The sequence below is a fragment of the Danio aesculapii genome, chromosome 11, assembly GCF_903798145.1.
Source record: "Danio aesculapii chromosome 11, fDanAes4.1, whole genome shotgun sequence".
Lineage (NCBI taxonomy): Eukaryota > Metazoa > Chordata > Actinopteri > Cypriniformes > Danionidae > Danio > Danio aesculapii.
This window is the reverse complement of record NC_079445.1, coordinates 39,787,689-39,809,066: the sequence shown is the minus strand read 5'-3', so window position 1 is coordinate 39,809,066 and position 21,378 is coordinate 39,787,689. Positions and strand designations below refer to the sequence as shown.

Sequence of the window (21,378 nt, the reverse complement as noted above, 5' to 3'; positions counted from 1 at the left end):
ACATTGCATGCATAAAATCCTAATTAAAACAATAACACGATCCATTTAAGCCTTAAAATGAAACTTGCTCATATTAAATAGTAAATTATATGTATGAAAGTTTTTGTAAAGTCTTCAGACACTCATTTTACTTCTAATAATAAAGAAAAGCAGCTGATAATTAAAAACAAACTCCACTTACATTCAAATAACTAAAATCTACCATCTAAAGGAGACCAATTATGCAAAACCACTTTAATAAGGGGTTTAAACACAGTTGTGTGGCAACAGGAAGTGAATACAACCAGCTACTAATAGTAATAACATACTATTTTAATTGTTTATAAACACACTTCATAAAAACAGTCTGCATAGACACTTTGACAGTTGAGGGGGTCCACAAAGACGACGTGAAAGCAGTAAATGTTATGGAGGTCAGTTACGTCACTTTTGTTATGATCATTTTTTAGTGGGTTTCCATGTGCTTCCAGCTTTAAAATGGCACCTGTTATACAAAACTCACTTTTATAAGGGGTTTAAATGCAGTTGTGTGGCAAAAGTGTGTGAATATAACTGGCTCCTTATGGAAAACATTTATTAATTTAATTGTTTATAATCAAACTTCATAAAAACAGTCTGCAGAGACACTTAGATTGACGGTCTCCCTTTTGTACGTGTCATCAGAGTGGGAAAGCCCCGCCCATTATTGACAATCTCTCCCTAATTGGCACAGGATGTTAGTCTTGCTTTTGAATCTGCCACTATGCTGACACATGGGCATTTGTAGCTCTCCCCTATTTTAAAAAGAGCACAATCTCATTTGAACTTAAAGTGACAGTCAGCAAAATGCCACAATTAGGCATAAAAGGGGTAGTTTCAAAGAGTTATAAAACATTATCTGTGTGCTATTTATGCTGAAACTTCACATACACACTCCAGGGACATCAGAGACTTCTTTTAGATCTTTAAAAAGGGGCATAATAGGCCCCCTTTAAGTGATTGCTTTAAAGGGTTTGTGTTTTTTTTAGTTAATTTATTTTAAGATACCAACTCCATTCACTTTATATAATACTGTAACTTCTAGTTTTACTTCACAATGCCTCAACTGTTACTCAAATCTTCTAAATCTGTGACCAGACCCAGTTTCACACAGTTGCCCTAAATATCTCGCTCCCCACACTGGCTTTCAGAGCTCCTCCTCCTCCCTCTTCAGAGACTTTAGGACAGTCTCCAAAACCGAGATCTACCTCCTCACAGGCCTCCAGTAGTCTCCAAGATGTGGACCTCACTGTGCCTCATCTCAATCCTCTCCACCCTCCACTTCACCCAGTGTGACCCTCAAATCAATGCGGGATTTCAGCCGTACGACCTGCTCTTCGATAACGCGGTGGAGGCGTATTATAAGCAGGACTGGCTGGCGGTGATCCTCAACATGGAGAAAGCGCTGCGGAATAAAGGAGCGCTGCGTAAAATACAGACGCACTGTCGCCTGTCCTGCGCCAATAACACCGCTTTTGGGGAGCCTCTTCCCGGTTTGGGCGTCCCGATCCCAGGCTCCGGCTCTGTGGAGGATTTAGCGTTTTTCCAGAGGATTCTCAAACGGGCCGATTGCGTGAATGCGTGTGAAACCGAGAAACTGGGACCGGCGACACTGCATAAAGTTAGTGAGAATGTAGAGCTGGAGTTTAAGAAGAGGACGCCGTATAATTACCTGCAAGTGGCTTACTTTAAGGTAAAATAAAAGTGCATGAAAACTTTTAGTATGACACAAGTGTTGAACTGAACTTTAAGGCTAGATGGAGAAAAAGAAATCTGTGCATCTCATTTTTGTAAACAAAGAATATCGATTGCATTATCCATATATTCTGTCATCGCGCAAATGCGCGTTTTGGTAAAGTTGATGTAGATGGTTGTTTACAAAATGCAGATATGTCATTGAATGGTTAAATGTTTGAGAAGCTCTTCCACGTTTCCCCAACCCCCCCAAACCCACATTACTGTGCCACGTCTTTAGGTGGAGCCTTGCAAAACCTCTCTGATGCTTCCAGAACTCACGGAAAAGTCATAAAACACCACTGCTTTGTAAACTGAATGGTTTAAAAAGTGATATAGAGTCGTGTGCATGAGCTTCAAGCCACTAGAACCAAATGATCTCAATAATAATAATGAAATGGGGGAGATGTGTGATAAAATGTGTAATAATTTGTGAGTCAGCTAAAAAGTATCATTTGTAGGTGGTTGCTTTAATTTAGGCATATAAAATAAAATAACTACAGCTGAAATAGTTGCTATGTCTAAACATTTAGTTTAGTTTAGTCATGTTTCCATTTAGTTTAAATTAAAATGTCTAAAAATAAAATTATTTAGGCTATTAAAATGTAATTCAAACTTTTCTTAAAAACTACAATAATCATTCAATGCTAAAATAAAATGCACACACACACGCACGCACGCGCACACACGCACACACACACACACACACACACACACACACACACACACACACACACACACACACACATATATATATATATATATATATATATATATATATATATATATATCTATATATATATATATATATATATATATATATATATTAGGCTATTATATACATTCATATAGAATTTAACGCAATTATCTAAATTCCTAAAATAATTCAATCACACAAGTACACTATGGGTCAAATGTTTGGGGTCAGTAGGATTTTTACATGTTTTAAAATAAGCTTCTCCTGCTCAGCAAGGCTGCATTTATTTAATCAAAAATGCAGTACAAATTGTGAAATGTTATTGCACTATAAAATAACTGTTCAAACTGTAGTTTATCATTTAATTTAATAAATTATTCCAGTGATTTTAATGATGAATTTTCAGCTTCATTACTCCATTCTTCAGGGTCACATGATCCTTCAGAAACTCTACTATTGATTCACTCTAATATTGATTATTATTATTATTGTAATTATCATTAATATTATTATTAATGGTAATAGTAATCAAAGCAATAATGACTGGTGTAATAATATAATTTGAAACTACATACAATAAGTAATAAATAAATATTTAATAAATATGTAACAATAAAATGTTTTTTTTTCCACATTTAATAAATGCTGCCTTAATGATCAAAATAATTTCCATTAAAAAAAAAACATGAAAAAAAAACACCCCAAACTTTTGACCGGTGGTGTAAATAATTATATATATTTTTACATTTTTTATATACTGCAAAAGTAATTAGAGTGATGTTGCTGAGTTTGTTAAAAGGCACTGGCTTTACTATTTATGATGTGATCACCAGGGGGCGTCGGTAAGAACGCATAAGTCAGGCTTTGTAGTTAGCTGATTTTATACAGCATTTATTTGCAGTCATAAAGGCACATGCGTGTGTGTGTGGTATTTTCTAGAAACAAGAGAGAAATATACCACAATGATTAAACTGCAATTGGTATAATATACAGAACAATATAATATGACATAATATATATAACATCAATTATGGCATACAAGTAAAGATTAACAGAGCATCAGGTCTAAATATGCAGTAAACACATACATGTAAGACACATCCAATGCCCAAATACTGAGTAAACATGGCATTTACATTGCTTAACACTTCACTAATTTATATATCAACACACTTCAATGGTATATAAACTTGCGGGGATAACACGTGCGTCGTTAATAATGGCGTTTGCTCGGAAGCGCGCACCACCCGCGTTCATGACGTAACTGCAATCATGCGGTCCGATCGTCATTCGAAGTTTGCGTTACAACACTAAACCCATATACTAAGTGTTAGAAGCACACAGACAGAAGACATGAACACTTACTTCTTGTAACGCACACACAATAAGCCACTGCATTGAGCCGTTAGCCAGAATCTATTGAACTGCAATGTCCGGCTACAGGAACGGAAATGATATGCGTCTTCTGGGCGGGCCAGACCCAGCTGTCAATCAACCCGGCATCAAATCAGAACGCTAGATATGCCTGGCCTTTACAACAGCCGCCCCAATTTACTTAGTAAATTTACTACAGAAAAGGCCTAAGAATTATCATCTTCTGGTAACGGTGGTAAACGGATCAATTTACTCACAGGTCTAACATATTTGCGATCACCCACTTGTACTTCAGCAGTTCTTATACATCCATCTGCTCCAGGTATTGTGTCAGTGATCTTACCCACCAGCCAGAGAGCTCTGGGAAGTTGTGAATCGATTATTATCACTACTGTCCCTTTCTCCAGATTCTTGGCCTTGTCAGTCATCCATTTTGCCCGCGTCTGTAGTTGAGGCAGATAGCGCTTTATGAAGTGTGCCCAGAAATGATCTGCCAGTATTTGACTGTGTCTCCATTGCTTTTTGCTCAGTAGTTCTGTTTTTGGATAGACAACTTGTGGCAAGCTGGAGTCAGGCCGCCCCATTAGAAGGCTATTTGGAGTTATAGGGTCAATGTCAGCCACATCAGATGGTACATAGCCCAACGGCTTGGAATTGAGAATTCCCTCAATCTCTACCAGCACTGTTGTTAATACTTCCTCTGACACATGTTGTGCTCCAAGCGTCTGGTTGAGTGCAGCTTTCAGTGTTCTGATTTCTCTTTCCCAGATACCCCCAAAATGGGGAGCTCCAGGTGGGTTAAAGTGAAACTCTATCTGTTGCTTTGCAAGTTGGCTTTTCAGGGTAGGTTGCAAGTTGTTGAATGCTTCGGTTATTTCTCTCTCACCTCCCTTGAAATTAGTACCCTGGTCTGAAAAGAGCTCATGGGGTTTTCCTCTTCGAGCAATGAATCGGCGTAGAGCCATGAGGAATGAGTCTGAGCTGATGTTGGTTAGCACATCAATGTATACCGCTCTAGTCGTCATACATTTAAAGATAATTCCCCACTGTTTCTCGTTGCGCCGCCCCACTTTGATTATGAAAGGTCCGAAACAGTCCACACCAGTTGAGTAGAATGCAGGTTTGTAAAGTCGAAGGCGAGCAGGGGGTAAATCGGCCATACGGGGGATCTCAGGTTTACCTCGCCATTTTCTACACTCGGTACACTTATGTTGATGATATCTTACAGCCTCTCGTCCTCTCAAAATCCAATATTGTCGGCGGATCTCAGCATATACTCTTTCAGGACCGGGGTGATGCAATTTTTCATCAAAATGCTGTATGAGTAGCTGACTCAGGGGATGTTTGGGTTCTAGTATTATGGGGTGAACAGTTTCTGGATCAAGCAATTCACTGCGTCGTAGACGCCCACCAACTCTAATGAGCCCGGTAGATTTGTCCAGCTCTGGAGCAAGGGTAAGTAACCGACTGTTAGAGGGCAAGGGTTTGCCAGTTGTCAGTGCCTCTAATTCAGTGGGAAAGCATGTAGCTTGTGCTTCCTTCAGTAGGGTGATCTCGGCCTCTGCATAATCTTTGGCGGATAAATCTTCTGGTTTCTTGTCTAGGCCAAATTGTTCCAAAGCTTTGGACTCAACTGCTTGTGATAAACTGTGAAACTGCGAGAATCCCTGAATGGCCTGGGAAAAGTCTATTCTAGTTAAGCCACAAAAGCTTATCTTTGTTTCATCATCCGTGTTGTCAGTGTTTGGCTTCACTGAGTCATTGGGCCAAGTAAGTGGGTCTTGCCGGAGGAAATGAGGCCCTAGGTTCCATCTTGTAGGTTGTGCAAGCTGCCAAAGTGATTTACCACGAGTGATATCATCTGCCGGGTTATCTTCAGACTTAACATACTTCCATGCTTGAGGAGAGGTTAATTCTTGGATCTCGGCAATTCTTGTGCCCACAAACACCTTGTATCTACAGGACTCTGATTGAATCCAGGTCAGCACTACTTTTGAGTCACTCCATAATGTTAAGTGTTGGATGGGCAGAGTAAGCTCTCTTTCTAAAAGGCTTGCCAACTGAGCTCCAGTTAGGGCAGCGCAGAGTTCCAATCTTGGAATAGACAGCTGCCGCTTAGGTGCAACTCTGGATCTTGCTGCAATGAATGAAACCTCCACTTGGCCTTCTGTATGTTGTGTTCTAAGGTATGCAACTGATCCGTATGCAGATTCTGACGCATCGCAGAATATGTGAATATCCCTCACACATGTTTCAGCATCTAGATGTGGGCTAGTGTAACATCGTGGGATTGCAATTCTCTCAATGGTTTGCAGCTCCTCTTCCCATGTACACCAGGCTTGTTGAAGATCATTGGGCAGTTTGGGGTCATCCCAATCACGACTTTTGTCCCACAACCGTTGTATCAGCACTTTAGCCCTGGTGGTATATGGGACAATATAGCCCAAAGGATCATACTGGCTAGCCAAAACATGATAGATGTATCTCAATGTGGGCACTTGCCTTTCTCGCTGCCAGGCCTTGTAGCCCAGTGTGTCTGTTTGACAGAGCCAGCGTAAGCCCAAAGTGGACTCTGCAACATTCCACTGTTTTTCTGAGAGCCACAGTTCATTCTTCTCTGATCTGGCCTCAAGGGGAAGGTGGGCTACAACGGAGGGAATATTACTCGCCCATTGTCTCAGTTCAAACCCACCTGAGGCTAGAAGGGATTGTAGTTTATTCACCAGTTTTGTAGCTTTGTCTTCCGAAGGTACACTCTGCAAGAAATTATCAACATAAAAGTGTCTCTCCACAGACATGCGTGCATCTTCATCTGGTGATGTGTGGTCCCGGGTATGTTTCAAAACGGCGAACGTGGCACAGCATGGGCTACATGTTGTTCCGAAGGGCAATACCTGCCACTCATACACATTTACTGGGCTCTCTCGCTGGATGTTCCTCCATAAGAACCTGAGCAGAGGTTTGTCCTCTGGCAGCAGGCGAATCTGGTGAAACATTCCCTTAATATCACTTGTCACAGCAACTGTATGCTCTCTGAATCGAAGCAATACGCCCAGGAGAGTGGAAGTAAGAGTTGGACCTGGCAAGAGATACTCATTGAGATTGTGACCCTCAAACCGAAATGAACAATTGTACACCACTCTGTTTTTTCCATTATGGCAAACCATATGGTGTGGTATGTACCAAGACTCCTGTGACTGGTCTACAGCTTCCGGTTTAAGTTTAATGACATAACCAGCTTTCTCTAGTCGGTCAATCTCTTGGTTGTATGATCTTGCCCACTCTTGGTTTCTGCCAAGCCGTTTTTCTAGGCCTCTGAGTTGAGGAAGGACTGCTTCCTTTGGTGCCTGTAGCATTGGCATCTCTTTCTTGCGTAGCAGAGGGGTAGCATACCTGCTCACTCCATCCACATCCACCCTTACGGTCTTAGACTCAAGCAAATTAATGGCATCTTGATCACAGCGTGAGCGAGTCACTTCCTTTTCTGTTTTGTATGGTAAGGTGTCTATTTTCCATAGTCGTTCAACATTTTGCAGAAGATCCGAGGATGAGACCACTGAGGTGAATAGGCATTGCTGTGAGGAGAGCTGATGCTGAACAACCTTGGCAGGTCCTTGCAATGTCCAGCCTAATCTAGTTTTGACACCAGCAGGACCACCTGGTGGACCAAAGCGCACTGGTTCAATTGGGGCAATCAGATGATGGTGGTCAGAGCCTATTAGTAACAATGGCTGTACTTGAGAGAAACTATGAAGGGGCAGACTCTTGAGATGATTAAATTTCTCTTGTAGAGCTTGAACTGGATGTGAGTGCTTTGCTAGCCCTAAATGGTTTGCAGTGAATGCACCCCGTATTTTGAATTTCTTGTTGGGCTGAGAGGCAGGGGATAGAGTGAAGGACACCTTGGCACCTGAAAGCACTTGTGTATCATGTCTGACTGTCCTCAGAGCAAGGTTCTCTGGCTCACCATTGATCTTAAGCTGCTGCGCTGCCTCGTGCAATAAGATGGTGCGCTCTGAACCATCATCGAGTATGGCGTAAGTTGTCAATGTATGTTTGCCATTGTGCAACAGTACCTTACTGATTTTTAGAAGAACCTGGCTGCCACCTACTGGACGGTCTAGGTATAGAGTTTGACTCTCTTGCTGCACTTCGGGACTCTTTGCTGCTGCAGACCTGCTATTTACCTCATGCAGAGTGGTTAGATGCTTTCCTGTGCAAACCTTACATGCGGCTTTCAACTTGCATTGTGCTGCCTGATGTCTCCCTCCACACTTCCAGCATCTTTTATTAATTTTAATCCAGTTAGCTTTCAGCTCAGAAGGCAGCTGTGCAAAATTACAACACTGATTAAGGAAGTGTTGTTTGTTGTCACAGTATTGACAGTACACTGACCTGTTAAAGGTTTCTTTCTCTGGCTCCTTTGTTGTTGTACTGCTCAGAGACTGATCTGTACTGTGCAGGATGGCCGTTGGCTGTTGAGGGTGTTTGCGTGGCCGCTGAGCCTCTTTATATGGAGCACTACGTCCTTTTAGCTCACTCAAATGAACTCTACTGTCTGTGGGCTGCACTTGCAATTCAAACTCGAGCCAGTCTGAGAAATCTAACAGGTTAGGTATAGGGTTTCTGAGTGGGTGGATGTACCTTTTGAAATTTGCTCGAAGATCATGGGGCAGTTTGGACATGAGTCTAGCCACGTGTGAGCCACACTGAAGTTCAATACTTCCTTTGTCACCCAGCTGGTCGAGCATCCCCACCAGTGCTCTTACTCTTAGAGCGAACCTCCTAAAAGCCTGGGAATCTCCACTTCGCATGTTGGGGCCTTCCATCAGTTCAGCAATTCTCTGTAATGCCAGCTGGTGGGGCTGTCCATAGTGTTCAGTCAGAGATTGCATGGTGTATGAGTAAGGATAAGGGGAGTTACTGTATGAGTCAGCTATAAGAAGAGCTTCCTCAACTTTCAAATGCTCCACCAGAATCTGATATTTGAACTGCTCCGTAGCATCTTGTGGTAGCAAATTCTCAAGAGATATCTTTAAACGTGCAAATTGTCGTGGGTCTTCTGATGTAAAATCAGGTATAGAGGGTGTGGGGCCTCTGTAGGTGCTCTCTCTAGCAGGGGGTGGCCGACCAGCAGACACAAATTTTCTTATTGGATTGTGTGGCTGTATCCTTTCTAACTGTTTGTGAGGCATTAGAACAGGTTGGGTGGCACGATAAGTCATCTGTGGCTGGTTTGGGCCATAACTACAGTAGTCATCTTGGTTATGCACTGGGTATGCCCTGGTATCAGGTTGCGGCTGAGCATAGTAGGGTGAACTATGATGATATGGGACATGTATGTTTTCTGGTAGAGATCTAATGCTCATTCTGGACAGTTCATTTGAAATGGCCGAAACACTAACCTGATCATCCACCACAGGTTCACAGACTTCAGCCTCCTTAGCAGCTGGTTTATTGGAGTTCAACCTAAAGGACCGGTGAGAGCGTGGAGCTGGTATTGGTGTGAATTTAGCTTGAGTACTAGAAGCCCCAATTACTGGTTTGGTTCGAGGCAAAGGAATAGGGCTCTGGAGTACAGTCGTTCCAGTGTCAACTCTTTGACTCATTTCTCTGAGTGTACGGTACAGTTGAACATTCTCTTCTCTTAGCCGTTGAATGACTGCTTGAGCCTCTTTATCTTCATATGGCTCTCCATCTCTTTCATTTTCTGAACACTGAATGAAGGGTGTCATCCCGGCAGCTCCTTCTGACTGATAATGAGCTCCTTGCCACTCTGATTCACGTTGGTAGAGCTCATGTTGCACTTTAGATGCAGGTGGATAAGTGTGTTGAAACCCACTGTATTCCACTTCGAAATCGGCTAAATGTCTTGGAGGCTTCGGCACTCGTTTGTGACATACTTCTGACTCAGGCTCTGTAATATGACTGGCTCTGGACATGTTATCCATGATAATCACATCAACTCCGGCTCGAAGGACCATAAGTTGTTGCTGAGTTTGTTAAAAGGCACTGGCTTTACTATTTATGATGTGATCACCAGGGGGCGTCGGTAAGAACGCATAAGTCAGGCTTTGTAGTTAGCTGATTTTATACAGCATTTATTTGCAGTCATAAAGGCACATGCGTGTGTGTGTGGTATTTTCTAGAAACAAGAGAGAAATATACCACAATGATTAAACTGCAATTGGTATAATATACAGAACAATATAATATGACATAATATATATAACATCAATTATGGCATACAAGTAAAGATTAACAGAGCATCAGGTCTAAATATGCAGTAAACACATACATGTAAGACACATCCAATGCCCAAATACTGAGTAAACATGGCATTTACATTGCTTAACACTTCACTAATTTATATATCAACACACTTCAATGGTATATAAACTTGCGGGGATAACACGTGCGTCGTTAATAATGGCGTTTGCTCGGAAGCGCGCACCACCCGCGTTCATGACGTAACTGCAATCATGCGGTCCGATCGTCATTCGAAGTTTGCGTTACAACACTAAACCCATATACTAAATGTTAGAAGCACACAGACAGAAGACATGAACACTTACTTCTTGTAACGCACACACAATAAGCCACTGCATTGAGCCGTTAGCCAGAATCTATTGAACTGCAATGTCCGGCTACAGGAACGGAAATGATATGCGTCTTCTGGGCGGGCCAGACCCAGCTGTCAATCAACCCGGCATCAAATCAGAACGCTAGATATGCCTGGCCTTTACAACAAGTGAGCTGTACACCTGAAAAAAAGGATATAGCGACAATAAAATTAATACATAATAAATACATATAAAAAATTGTAGTTTGAGAATGTTAAAGAAGAAAGTTAGAAATTAAAAATAAGATAGCAACACACTATTACTGATCTTCAAACCATTACAAATAAATAAATAAAAATCTATGACTTTGAAAATATTGAAATATAAATGTATAGTGAGATAAGACATGACAAAAACAACAAAACTGTTAAAAATAAAGTAAATTAAGTGAATATTATTATTAAAAATATTAATTAATTAATAGTTACGACTATTTATGACTATGCTAACACATGTATACACACCATACACACATTATGTTCAATATATTCTAGGAATAGGTTGATGGCGACATGGTGGCTCAGTGGTTAGCACTGTCGCCTCACAGAAAGAAGGTCGCTGGAGTCCTGGCTTAGTTAGTTGACATTTCAGTGTTGGTGTGGGTTGGGTGCTCTGGTTTCCCTCACAGTCCAAAGACATGTGGTATAGGTGAATTGGGTAAACTAAATGGGCCGTAGTGATTAGGTGTGAATGAGTGTGTATGGGTGTTTCCCAGTACTGGGTTGCAGCTGGAAGGGCATCCGCTGTGTCAAACATATGCTGGATAAGTTGGCGGTTCAAGCCGAGGGAAAATTAATGAATGGATATTTTAATGTTTTTTTTTTTATATTTCAAACTATTTTATCGAGCTCTAACTTGGAAACCATGAGTGTCAGACTCATATCTGAATATTTTTTTCTTTTTACTTACAGATAAACAAGCTTGACAAGGCAGTGGCAGCAGCAAATACATTTTTCATGGCGAACCCCGAGCATGTGGAGATGAAACAGAATTTAGATTATTACAGGATGATGGCTGGGGTGCAGGAGACCGATTTCAAGGACCTGGAGGAGAAACCGCACATGGTGTGATGAATGATTATTAACCTAGACTTAGATTTATATTCCATACAGTCCCTGCTTTAAAGAATATGATTATAATTGGGGCTGCACAATATATACACTGTAAAACCCAATAAGTTAAGGTAACTCAAACTGTTTAAGGAAACCGATTGCAACAAACCAATTAAAATCAAAAACTACTCTTAATGAGTACTGTGAACTTATTCCATTTGAGTAAATGAAGCAATTTGAGCACAGTAAAACCTAATAAATGAAGAGAACTCAAACCAACTGAGTACTGTAAAACCTAATAAGTTAAGGCAACTCAACCGTTTGAGGAAACCGATTGCTACAAACCATTTGAGTTAAAAAAACTAATCTATATGAGTACTGTGAACTTACTCTATTTAAGTTGAAGTAATGAGGTGTTTAATTAACTCATTACCTTCAACACTGAGTTCAAAACTCTTTTCAAATGAGTAGAATTAACTTTCAGTCAATTTTGAGTTAACTACACTCATTTCATTTGATAAAGTTGACTGATGGCATTTACAGTGTATCGTTTTGGCATCGATATTGCAATATGTGCGCATCCACAATACATCGACTTATCACACAACACATGGACATGACCTCAATCATTTTTGGTGATGCAATATACAGTTTAAGTCAGAATTATTAGCCCCCCTTTTTACTTTTCCCCCAATTTCTGTTTAATGGAGAGATTTTTTCAGCACATTTCTGAACATAATAGTTTTAATAACTCATTTCTAATAACTGATTTATTTTATCTGTGCCATGATGACAGTAAATAATATTTGACTAGATATTTTTCAAGACACTTCTATACAGCTTAAAGTGACATTTAAAGGCTTAACTAGGTTAATTAGGCAAGTTAAAGTGACTAGGCAAGGCATTGTATAACGATGGTTTTGTTCTGTAGACTATCAAATAAAATATTGCTTAAGGGGGCTAATTATGTTGACTTTAAATAAAAAAAAAAAATTAAAACTGCGTTTATTCTAGCCAAAATAAGGCAATATAGCAATAAAAAATATAGGAAATAATGTGAAAAATTCCTTACTTGGAAATTATACCCAGTATCGCAATATGTATCACAGACAAATGAAATATCACAATGTCAGTTGTTCCCAATATTATGCAGCCCTACTTATAATGCTGCGTTTGAATGCTGTGACTGTAATTTCTGATTTTCAGGCTGAATTTTTGCAAGGCAAGATCCATTACAGTACGGAAGATTTCGTTCCAGCCGTCGAGCATTTTGAGGCCGCGGTTGAAGAATATTTCGGCGCTTATGAGGAATGTCGAGTTCTGTGTGAGGGAGCGTTCGATTATGATGGATACAACTACATGGAGTACAACGCTGATCTCTTTCAGTCTATGACAGGTATGTGCACTAATGATTTTCACCAGAGTGTGTTTGTTTGATTAACTGTGATATAAAAGTCCGCCTGAAATCAAATTTACATTTTCTTGGGGGGGTTGTTAGTATCAGTACAGTCTCAAAAAAAATGGTACAATGTTGTACTAAAGAAGGTACAACCCCTTGTCACTGGGGCAGTACCTTTTCATGGGACAGAATTGTACCTTAAGACAAAGAAACAAATGTGTTCCATTGCAGTGTGTTCCTTTAAGGACATTATTTGTACTATGGGAAACTAAAATGTACCTTTGGTTTTTAAAACCTGCAGATACAATATTATACCTTCATCAAAGGTACAAATCTGATCCATGAAGGCACTACTCCAGTGATAAGACACTTTGTACCTCAACAGTGTCAAATGTGTTCCTTCAAGAACTATTTAAAGGCATTTTGCTTTATCCAAAATGTTAATTTATTTTCAGCAAATATAAAACATCAAATACATTGTAAACAATGTTTTTAAAAAAGTTTCTTTTTGTTTAAATGCACCTTTTCCATTTACAACAAAGAATAGAAAATACTTTAACATAAATCAAAAGATCTATTATTTGCTAAGCATTTCACAATTTTCACAAAACTGTTACAGAAAAACATTCTCCCATGTACAATATAAAACATGTTTTATCCAATGTTCACACAATACCTTTGTAATCACTTAAAAGTTAATTTAATTTACTTATTATTAAAATAGAAATAGAATTAAAAGTATTGTAACGAGATATGCACAATGTTTGATTAGTTTCACAATAGTAAAATGTCTGCATGAACACTTTGCATATGCAGGACTTTTGCCAGCTCATGTGCGTAATGGAACGCAAACGCCAAAAGGTGCGGATATCAATAATGAGAATGTATTATCAGAAAATGCTTACCAAATGTCTATTAAAAATGCCTTAAATGTTTAGTTTACAATAATTATAGTTTTGTTTTACCAGTTGTTTTGCATTATAGAACTAAATAATTAAAGTTTATGAGTTTCTTTAAGCATATGCTTTAAATGATGATGCATGTTTTAATATGGAATATTATTATTGTGTACCTTATTAATATTGTGTACCTTTATTTCAATTGTACCATAAAAGTTACAGCACAGTATCATAAGAGGTCTTTTTCTGTACCATATAAGGTACAACTTTTACAAAGGTAAAAAACTGTTTCTTAAGAAACATTATTTCTTAATAATGTTTTTAATAATGTTTTTGTTCTTAATAAGGGTACCATGTACCCTTTTTTCAGAGTGTATGCTAATCTTACCCCTTGTGTGCTGTTGTGGGATGTTTTCATCCACTCTGAGGTGATATTGAGTCATAACTTTTAGTAAATGGAATGATATTTGCTGACAAATCTGATTTTGACACATAAATTGTTGTAGCCAAAACACACGCACACAGTCTGCTCTGGTCTGGAGACGCAAAAGCACAAAGCAGATACTATGCGACAACTGCTCAAGCTCAAGCACTCTAATTGGCCAAGTTGTGATTATAAGCAAAAACAAAACTGGCTGTTTTAAAAAAAGAAGGAGCTTCCTAATATGTCCCGCCCTATCTTGATGTTTCAGTTGAAATTAAGGCCATGTTCACGCTAATACATTTTTGTATTAAAAACGCATATTTTTCTCTCCGTTTCAGCCCTCCATCCACATGAAGACAGCGTTTTAGGAAAATCAAAAATATCTTTTTGAAAACACTGTGCAAAGTGGATAAATTTGAAAACGCCATTTTCCTGTTGCAGTGTGGGCTGTGAAAATGATGACGCATTTTAGTCATGTGACCAATTCAGCTAGCATGGTGGACGGCATTGGAAAGATGTTTTGAATGCTGTTCGTTTTGACAGCTTTATTAAAGATTAATGTCAGTTTCTGCATGCCTCATCGGCTTAAGTGTGACGTCACACGAAGCGGCTTCCTGGTCCAAACGCTCTATCAAACTGTATACAGAGTCTCAACAAATGGTAATAAGTAACGTTTACAAAGCGATGTAATACTTTTGAAAATCACGATCGCAATATATATCCATGCCTAATATCCGATGGCCAGAAAGTGATTCATTTTTAATATATTGTTAAGATATTGGTCTCTGTAATGCAGCTAGTCCAGAGACTGCTGTGTAAACCATGATTTGATATCTAATTCACTTTAATGTGTGATGATGAGACTAAAAAGTGATCACAAATGAATATTTTCTCAATTCAAATGAGTAGTGGCCTGAACCCGAAACGGTTTCCATTAGGGCTGCACAATATATTGTTTTAGCATCGATATCGCAATGTTCACATCAGCAATATTTACATCGCAGGATCTGCAATGTTGAGTCTGAATTATAGTTGACAAAGCAAAGTATGAACAGCATTTTTTGCATTGTGATTATTCAATTTCTCTACCTGAATACTGTTAGACTCCCCAGAAAAACATCAAGTAGAGCTTTTCAAAACGTCTTAGGAAACTTTATTTATTTTACAGTATTTATAGCAGAAAAATAAAATATTGCAATATCACATTTTTCCAATATCGTGCAGACCTAGTTTCCATATGTCATGACTTAACAAGCGGATATTGCCACTCTTCAAAGGTCAGGGAATGTTTACTGGGAGCTGTGGTTCAGTGGCGGAAGCAGACCACAGTTGCGACATTTTGCTGTGACGTTTCAAAGAGATGGAAAGTAAATAAATGCCAGGCGGATATGACGCAGGTAAAAGCGTCTTACATGAACGAAAGCGTTTTCAGGCTTTTTAGTGTGGATGATGGTAAGAATTGAAAACGATAGTGTGGACATGAAGCGTTTTGAGACAAAAAGACATGTTCAAGTTTATCCAGATTAGTGAAGACACAGCCCAAGTCACACACAACTCATTCAAGGCACTTCAGGACACCTTTAATAATTGCTCTCATTTTAAATGGAGTTGTGTTTGATGTCTCATTGGAGTTTTCCTTTCCTTTAATGTGTTTCTGTTAGTCTGAATGTTTCAGAAGTATGCTTTTTGGGAATTCATGTCTGTATTTGCTTTTGATCACAGACCATTATCTTCATGTTTTGAGCTGCAAACAGAACTGTGCCATCGAGCTGGCATCCACCGCTGGGAGAGAAACGCCTTTTGAAGATTTCCTGCCCTCGCACTTCAACTACCTGCAGTTCTCATACTATAACAGTACGGTACACTCCTCAGCAGCACAACTACGTTCAGCAGCACATTTCAAAGCTGTTATTCTTAACTGAAAGCAGAATTATAAATATATCTATATATATCTATATATTTGGTAATTTAATTACAAGAGGGAAGCACAGTGGCTCAGTGGTTAGCACTGTCACCTCACAGCAAGAAGGTCACTGCATTTTCTCCCCGTGTTGGCGTGGGTTTCCTCTGGGTGCTCCGGTTTCCCCCACAGTCCAAAGACATGTGCTATAGGTGAATTGGGTAAGCTAAATTCGCCATAGTCTATGAGTGTGTATGTGAATGCAAGAGTGTTTATGTGCTTCCCAGTACTGGGTTGCAGCTGGAAGGGCATCCACTGCATAAAACATACTGGAATAGTTGGCGATTCATTCCGCTGTATTGACCCCTGATAATTAAGGGACTAAGCCGAAGGAAAATGAATGAATGAATTATATTTTAAATATGAATTAATTTATATTATATTTGTGTATTAATGTTAATAATATTGATATAAAATATTAATATTATTTAAATATAAAAAAAATTAGGAAACTAGCATTTTAAATTTAAAATTAAATTTTAAGTTTATATATTTTTTAATTGCACTAATTTGACTAAAATTGTAACTAAATATTATTCATACTTATAAATTAAACTATTAACATTATTAAAGCTAATTCAAATTAATACTTTTATAGAAGATAAAAAACTAAAATTTGTGTATTAATGTTAATAATATTGATATAAAATATTAATATTATTTAAATATTATTTTTTTGGGAAATTTGCATTTTAAAAATTAAAATGTATATATTTTTTAATTGCACAAATTTGACTAAAATTGTAACTAAATATTATACATACTTATTAATTGAACTATTAACATTATTAAAGCTAATTCAAATGAATATTTTTATAGTAGATTAAACTATAACAGTTCTGCTAAATTTATAATAATATATTATAAAATTTTATGTTTTTTTAAAATTGTATATTATCTCCCCCGTGTTGGTGTGGGTTTCCTCCGGGTGCTCCGGTTTCCCCTACAAGTCCAAAGACATGCGCTGTAGGTGAATTGGGTAAGCTAAATTGTCCGTAGTGTATGTGTGTGAATGGGTGTGTGTGGATGTTTCCCAGTGATGGGTTGCAGCTGGAAGGGCATCCGCTGCGTAAAACGAATGCTGGATAAGTTGGCGGTTCATTCTGCTGTGGCGACCACTGATTAATAAAGGGACTGAGCTGAAAAAAAAAAGAATGAATGAATGAAATCATATATTAAAAAACTAAATGTTAAATCTTTAAAAATGATATATTAAAAGAAGAATGTATGAATACATAAATATGAAATAATAATAGTATATTTTACATATTAAATGTAGCATAAATACTTATGTACATATGTATCAAAAGTCAAAGTATAATTTGTTTTCCCATATTTGAATTTTGCTGTAGACTACATGTTACTAGACATAGACAATAGACATAGACGATACATAGACAATCAAGCAATCTGTCAGGCAATCAAATGAATTGAAATAAAAAGTTTAATGCTGTCTGTATGATTAACACTGATATATGTAGCATACATATTATTGACGTGGAGTGTTTGTTGCCATTGGTTAAATTTTTATGTACTTCATGATTAATTTATGATTATGTTAATTTTTTAAAGCTTTTGATCTCTGTCTTACCCAGTGGAAAAATTCGAGCAGGCCATTGAGTGTGCTAAAACATACCTGCTCTTCCACCCTGAGGATGCAGTCATGGCTCAGAACATTGCGTATTACTCCGCTGTGCTGGGAGATGAAAAAGCCATCAACATCACAGAAAGAGAGGTATAGAGTCTATACTAGGCATGATTTTGACGGTATGATAACCTTGGGTCAAAATATCATGGTTTCACGGTTTTGTGATTACTGCTCTAAAATATATTCTTTTTAAATGTCTGGGTACAAAACTAAAACTTTATTCCCCCTTTGAACACAATATAGTTTATTTTGAGAAACATTTAAAATATTTTATAACAGTAAATATGTCAGGCTAAATAATTCAAATAATATTAATTCATCGACTTTTGCCGTCTTCTTTAGTTTCAAAAAAGTTTACAATTTAAAATGGCATCTTTGGATATCTTTTCTGCTAGACTGTTGTCCTAAAAAACATTCAAGAGTTCACACTTAGCTGATGATTAATAATAAAGCTTGTTTGGCATGCTGTTTCTGGAGAGAGCCCTGAGTTTATGAGATCCTAGAGCCCTGGACTCCCTCCCGTTTGCAGGGCGAGAGGGGAGTTTGAGCTCAGGTAGATCTCGATGACTCCCCCCGGATTATTTGTAGCTAAGTGATGGATATGGATGGCTGAGAAGAGGTGTACTCACTTAGAGCTTAACTATGGTATAAATTTTGTGTGTTCAATTTACTTAGGGTGCGTGTTAATTGGACTGTGGGAGGAAACCGGGGAACTCTGGGAAAACCCATGCGAGCCAGGGAGAACAAGCAAAACTTTGCACAGAAATGTCGTCTGGTTTAAAAGGGATTTAAACCGGAGGCATTCTTGCTGTGAGGCAACTATGCTAATCACTGGCTGCTGTGTCACCCTTTTGAAAAGGAGGGAAAGTAGGGAAGCGTGAGGGGGGGGGGGGGGGTTCTTCAAGACGAAGATATTGAGATAAGAAAACTGTGGTTATTTATAGCGAGTTAGGAATCATCTGATTGGATAATTGATCATGAGCTGATGCTGGGATAGCTGAGAACAATCATAAGCACGTGATCCTCTCGAAATTTGTTTATAAATAAACTTCACAAAAAAAAAAACATTAATAAAAATCTTACATATACCATAGGAATGGTATAGCAGAAAATTTTGGCGGTTTTAAAACCTTGACTTTTCCAAAATGTGGTATAACTTGTAAACGGTTATGCCTAGTTTATACCAGTGTTTCCCAACCCTGTTCCTGAAGGCACACCAATGGTACACATTTTCAACCTCCCCCCAATCGAACACACCTGAATCAACTCAATGAGAACATAAGGAGACTTCAAAACCTGAAGTTAATGGGTCAGATAAGGGATACATCCAAAATATGTACTGTTGGTGTGCCTCTAGGAACAGGGTTGGGAAACACTTGTCTACACCAAAGCACTTGCACATTTCTGAACTACAGTACATTTATGTTTCATATCAATTAATAAAAACATGCCCTGATCATTAGTGTTTAATGATATTAGAAATCATTAGTCTCTAATGTAAAAGAAATCAGTGATTAGAAATGAGTTATTTAAAACTATTATGTTTAGAAATGTGTTGACAAAATCTTCTTTCCTTTAAACAGAAATTGGAGAAAAATATACTGGAGGGCTAACAACTCAGACTTCTGTTAACTGTATATCGTGCTGTGCATTTGCTATTAACGTAGCGTGTTTCCTTCTTACAGGTGGTTAAGCAGCATATAAAGAGGTCTCTGCTGGAAAAAGAGCTCCTTTACTACGGCTATGAGATGTTTGGTAAAACGTTTGTTGATCCAGTAAGTGTGCTCACTGCTGTGCTTATCAGATTGATTTAAACCTTCACAAAATAAGGTCAAATCTTTATTTCATTCTGCCTTAGGACACATGGACGCCCGAGGAAGTCATGCCCAAGAAACTAAGAGACAAACAGAAGTAAGCTTATTGATGTCGTTGCAATCAGCGTATTACAGATGCAACATTAACCCCCAACTTATCCAGCATATGTGTTACTCAGCGGATGCCCTTTCAGCTGCACCCATACACTCTCGCATTCACACACATACACTATGGCCAATTTAGTTTATTCAATTCACCTATAGCGCATGTCTTTGGACTGTGGGGGAAACCGGAGCACCCAGAGGAAACCCACACCAACACGGGGAGAACATGTAAAATCCACACAGAAATACCAACTGGCCCAGCCGGGACTCGAATCAGCGACATTCTTGCTGTGAGGCGACACTGCTAACCACTGAGCCACCGTGTCGCCCACATTATTTTTCATATACTGTTATTTAATTGAGTTCTGGTTTCTGCAAAACCCCGCCTTGGGAAAAGCTCAGTGTGTTCTTATTGGACAGCTGACCCAGTGCATTGTGATTGGCCAAACCCTTCAAGTGTGTGTCAGAAACATAACACTGATTATGTTGATATGGCATATTGTGACACATTTCTGGAAGTCATAGCTGGGCTTGGGTCAGTATGTGCTTTAGGAGTATATACAGTTGAAGTCAGAATTAGTAGCCCTCCTGAGTTATTAGCCCACCTGTATATTTTCTCCCCCAATTTCTGTTTAACAGAGAGATTTTTTCAACACATTTCTAAACATAATAGTTTTATGGCCCGTTTCCACTGTCAAAAGGCGTACCAAACCGAACCGTACCACTTTTTCGGCACTCTTAGAAAAGGGTTCCAAGGGTACCAAAAGGCGGAGCTAGAGGCGCAGCTGAACGCTATTGGTTTACAGAGATGCGTCATTCGCTCACAACAACAAGCCAGAATGAAAACAATGGAACCACCATGTTTTAAATACCAAGCCCACCAAAAGAGTACCATTGGTAACCTTTTTGCAGTGGAAACGCAAGCCTGATAAAGGTGACCTGTACAGTACCGTACTGTACCACTCGGTGGGAACAAGCTATTAATAACTAATTTATAATAACTGATTTATTTTATCTTTGCCATGATGACAGTACATAATATTTACTAGATATTTTTCAAGATACTAGTATTCAGCTTAAAGTGACTTAAAGATTAGATTTAAAGGCTTAACTAGGTTAATTAGGCAAGTTAGGATCAACCCAGGCTCATTCTGAAAACGAACCTGTACAGACGTTTCTGGAAACCACGAAATATGTCCCGGCGGCACGTTTTTCTGCATTTTTTGTGAATCCACCAGAGGCCGCTGTTTTTAAGATCTCAAATTTCCCCTGCGAGTGCCATTCGCGCCTGCTGTTCTCGTGTAAACCCACCAGAGGCCGCTGTTGTCTGACTTTTTGACAGACTGAGCTAACGATCGACTGACCCACCCACCCCCTTCCCTAAACCCAACCAATTTTATCGATTGACCCGCCCACCCACTTCCCCAACAAACACGTTTCAAAAGCAATCCAAAAAAATAAAAGCCCTCATCTGATTTTTTTTTTACCACGTTTTCAGATTTTCCCACATTCTCACTCTGCTATTTACTTGTTTATTTTATTTTTTGTTTTTTGGATTCTGTTTTTGTCTTACTTGCTTTCTGGAACCACTCTTTACTGGACTCGATCCCCGTCGTCGTGGTCAACTCCTC

At 38.8% G+C, this 21,378-nt stretch overlaps 2 protein-coding genes across 3 annotated transcripts in view; one reads left to right on the top strand and one right to left on the bottom strand.

Annotated features, from left to right (window-relative positions):
- Positions 1–1,178: 1,178 nt before the first annotated feature.
- p3h1 (prolyl 3-hydroxylase 1) overlaps positions 1,179–21,378 on the top strand; it is a 29,507-nt gene continuing 9,307 nt past the window's right edge. Inside the window, exons 1-7 of the mRNA XM_056467711.1 lie at positions 1,179–1,711; positions 11,358–11,510; positions 12,705–12,894; positions 15,943–16,074; positions 17,776–17,915; positions 19,514–19,603; positions 19,687–19,739. Coding sequence (XP_056323686.1) covers positions 1,256–1,711; positions 11,358–11,510; positions 12,705–12,894; positions 15,943–16,074; positions 17,776–17,915; positions 19,514–19,603; positions 19,687–19,739 — 1,214 coding nt within the window. The 5' untranslated portion in view covers positions 1,179–1,255. The remainder of the gene's footprint in view (positions 1,712–11,357; positions 11,511–12,704; positions 12,895–15,942; positions 16,075–17,775; positions 17,916–19,513; positions 19,604–19,686; positions 19,740–21,378) is intronic.
- Positions 3,243–10,581, bottom strand: LOC130236950 (uncharacterized). Of its 2 annotated transcripts, none has more exons than XR_008838508.1 (2): positions 3,815–10,349; positions 3,243–3,384 (listed from the first exon to the last, which is right to left on the bottom strand). XR_008838508.1 is itself a non-coding variant. In XM_056467710.1 (2 exons), the coding sequence occupies exon 2, from the start codon at positions 9,805–9,807 to the stop codon at positions 4,030–4,032; it is 5,778 nt and encodes a 1,925-aa protein (XP_056323685.1). In that variant the 5' UTR covers positions 9,808–9,968; positions 10,399–10,581; the 3' UTR covers positions 3,243–4,029. The 2 variants fall into 2 exon arrangements, 1 of the variants encoding a protein (XP_056323685.1); XM_056467710.1 differs by adding an exon at positions 10,399–10,581 and having other exon boundaries at positions 3,243–9,968.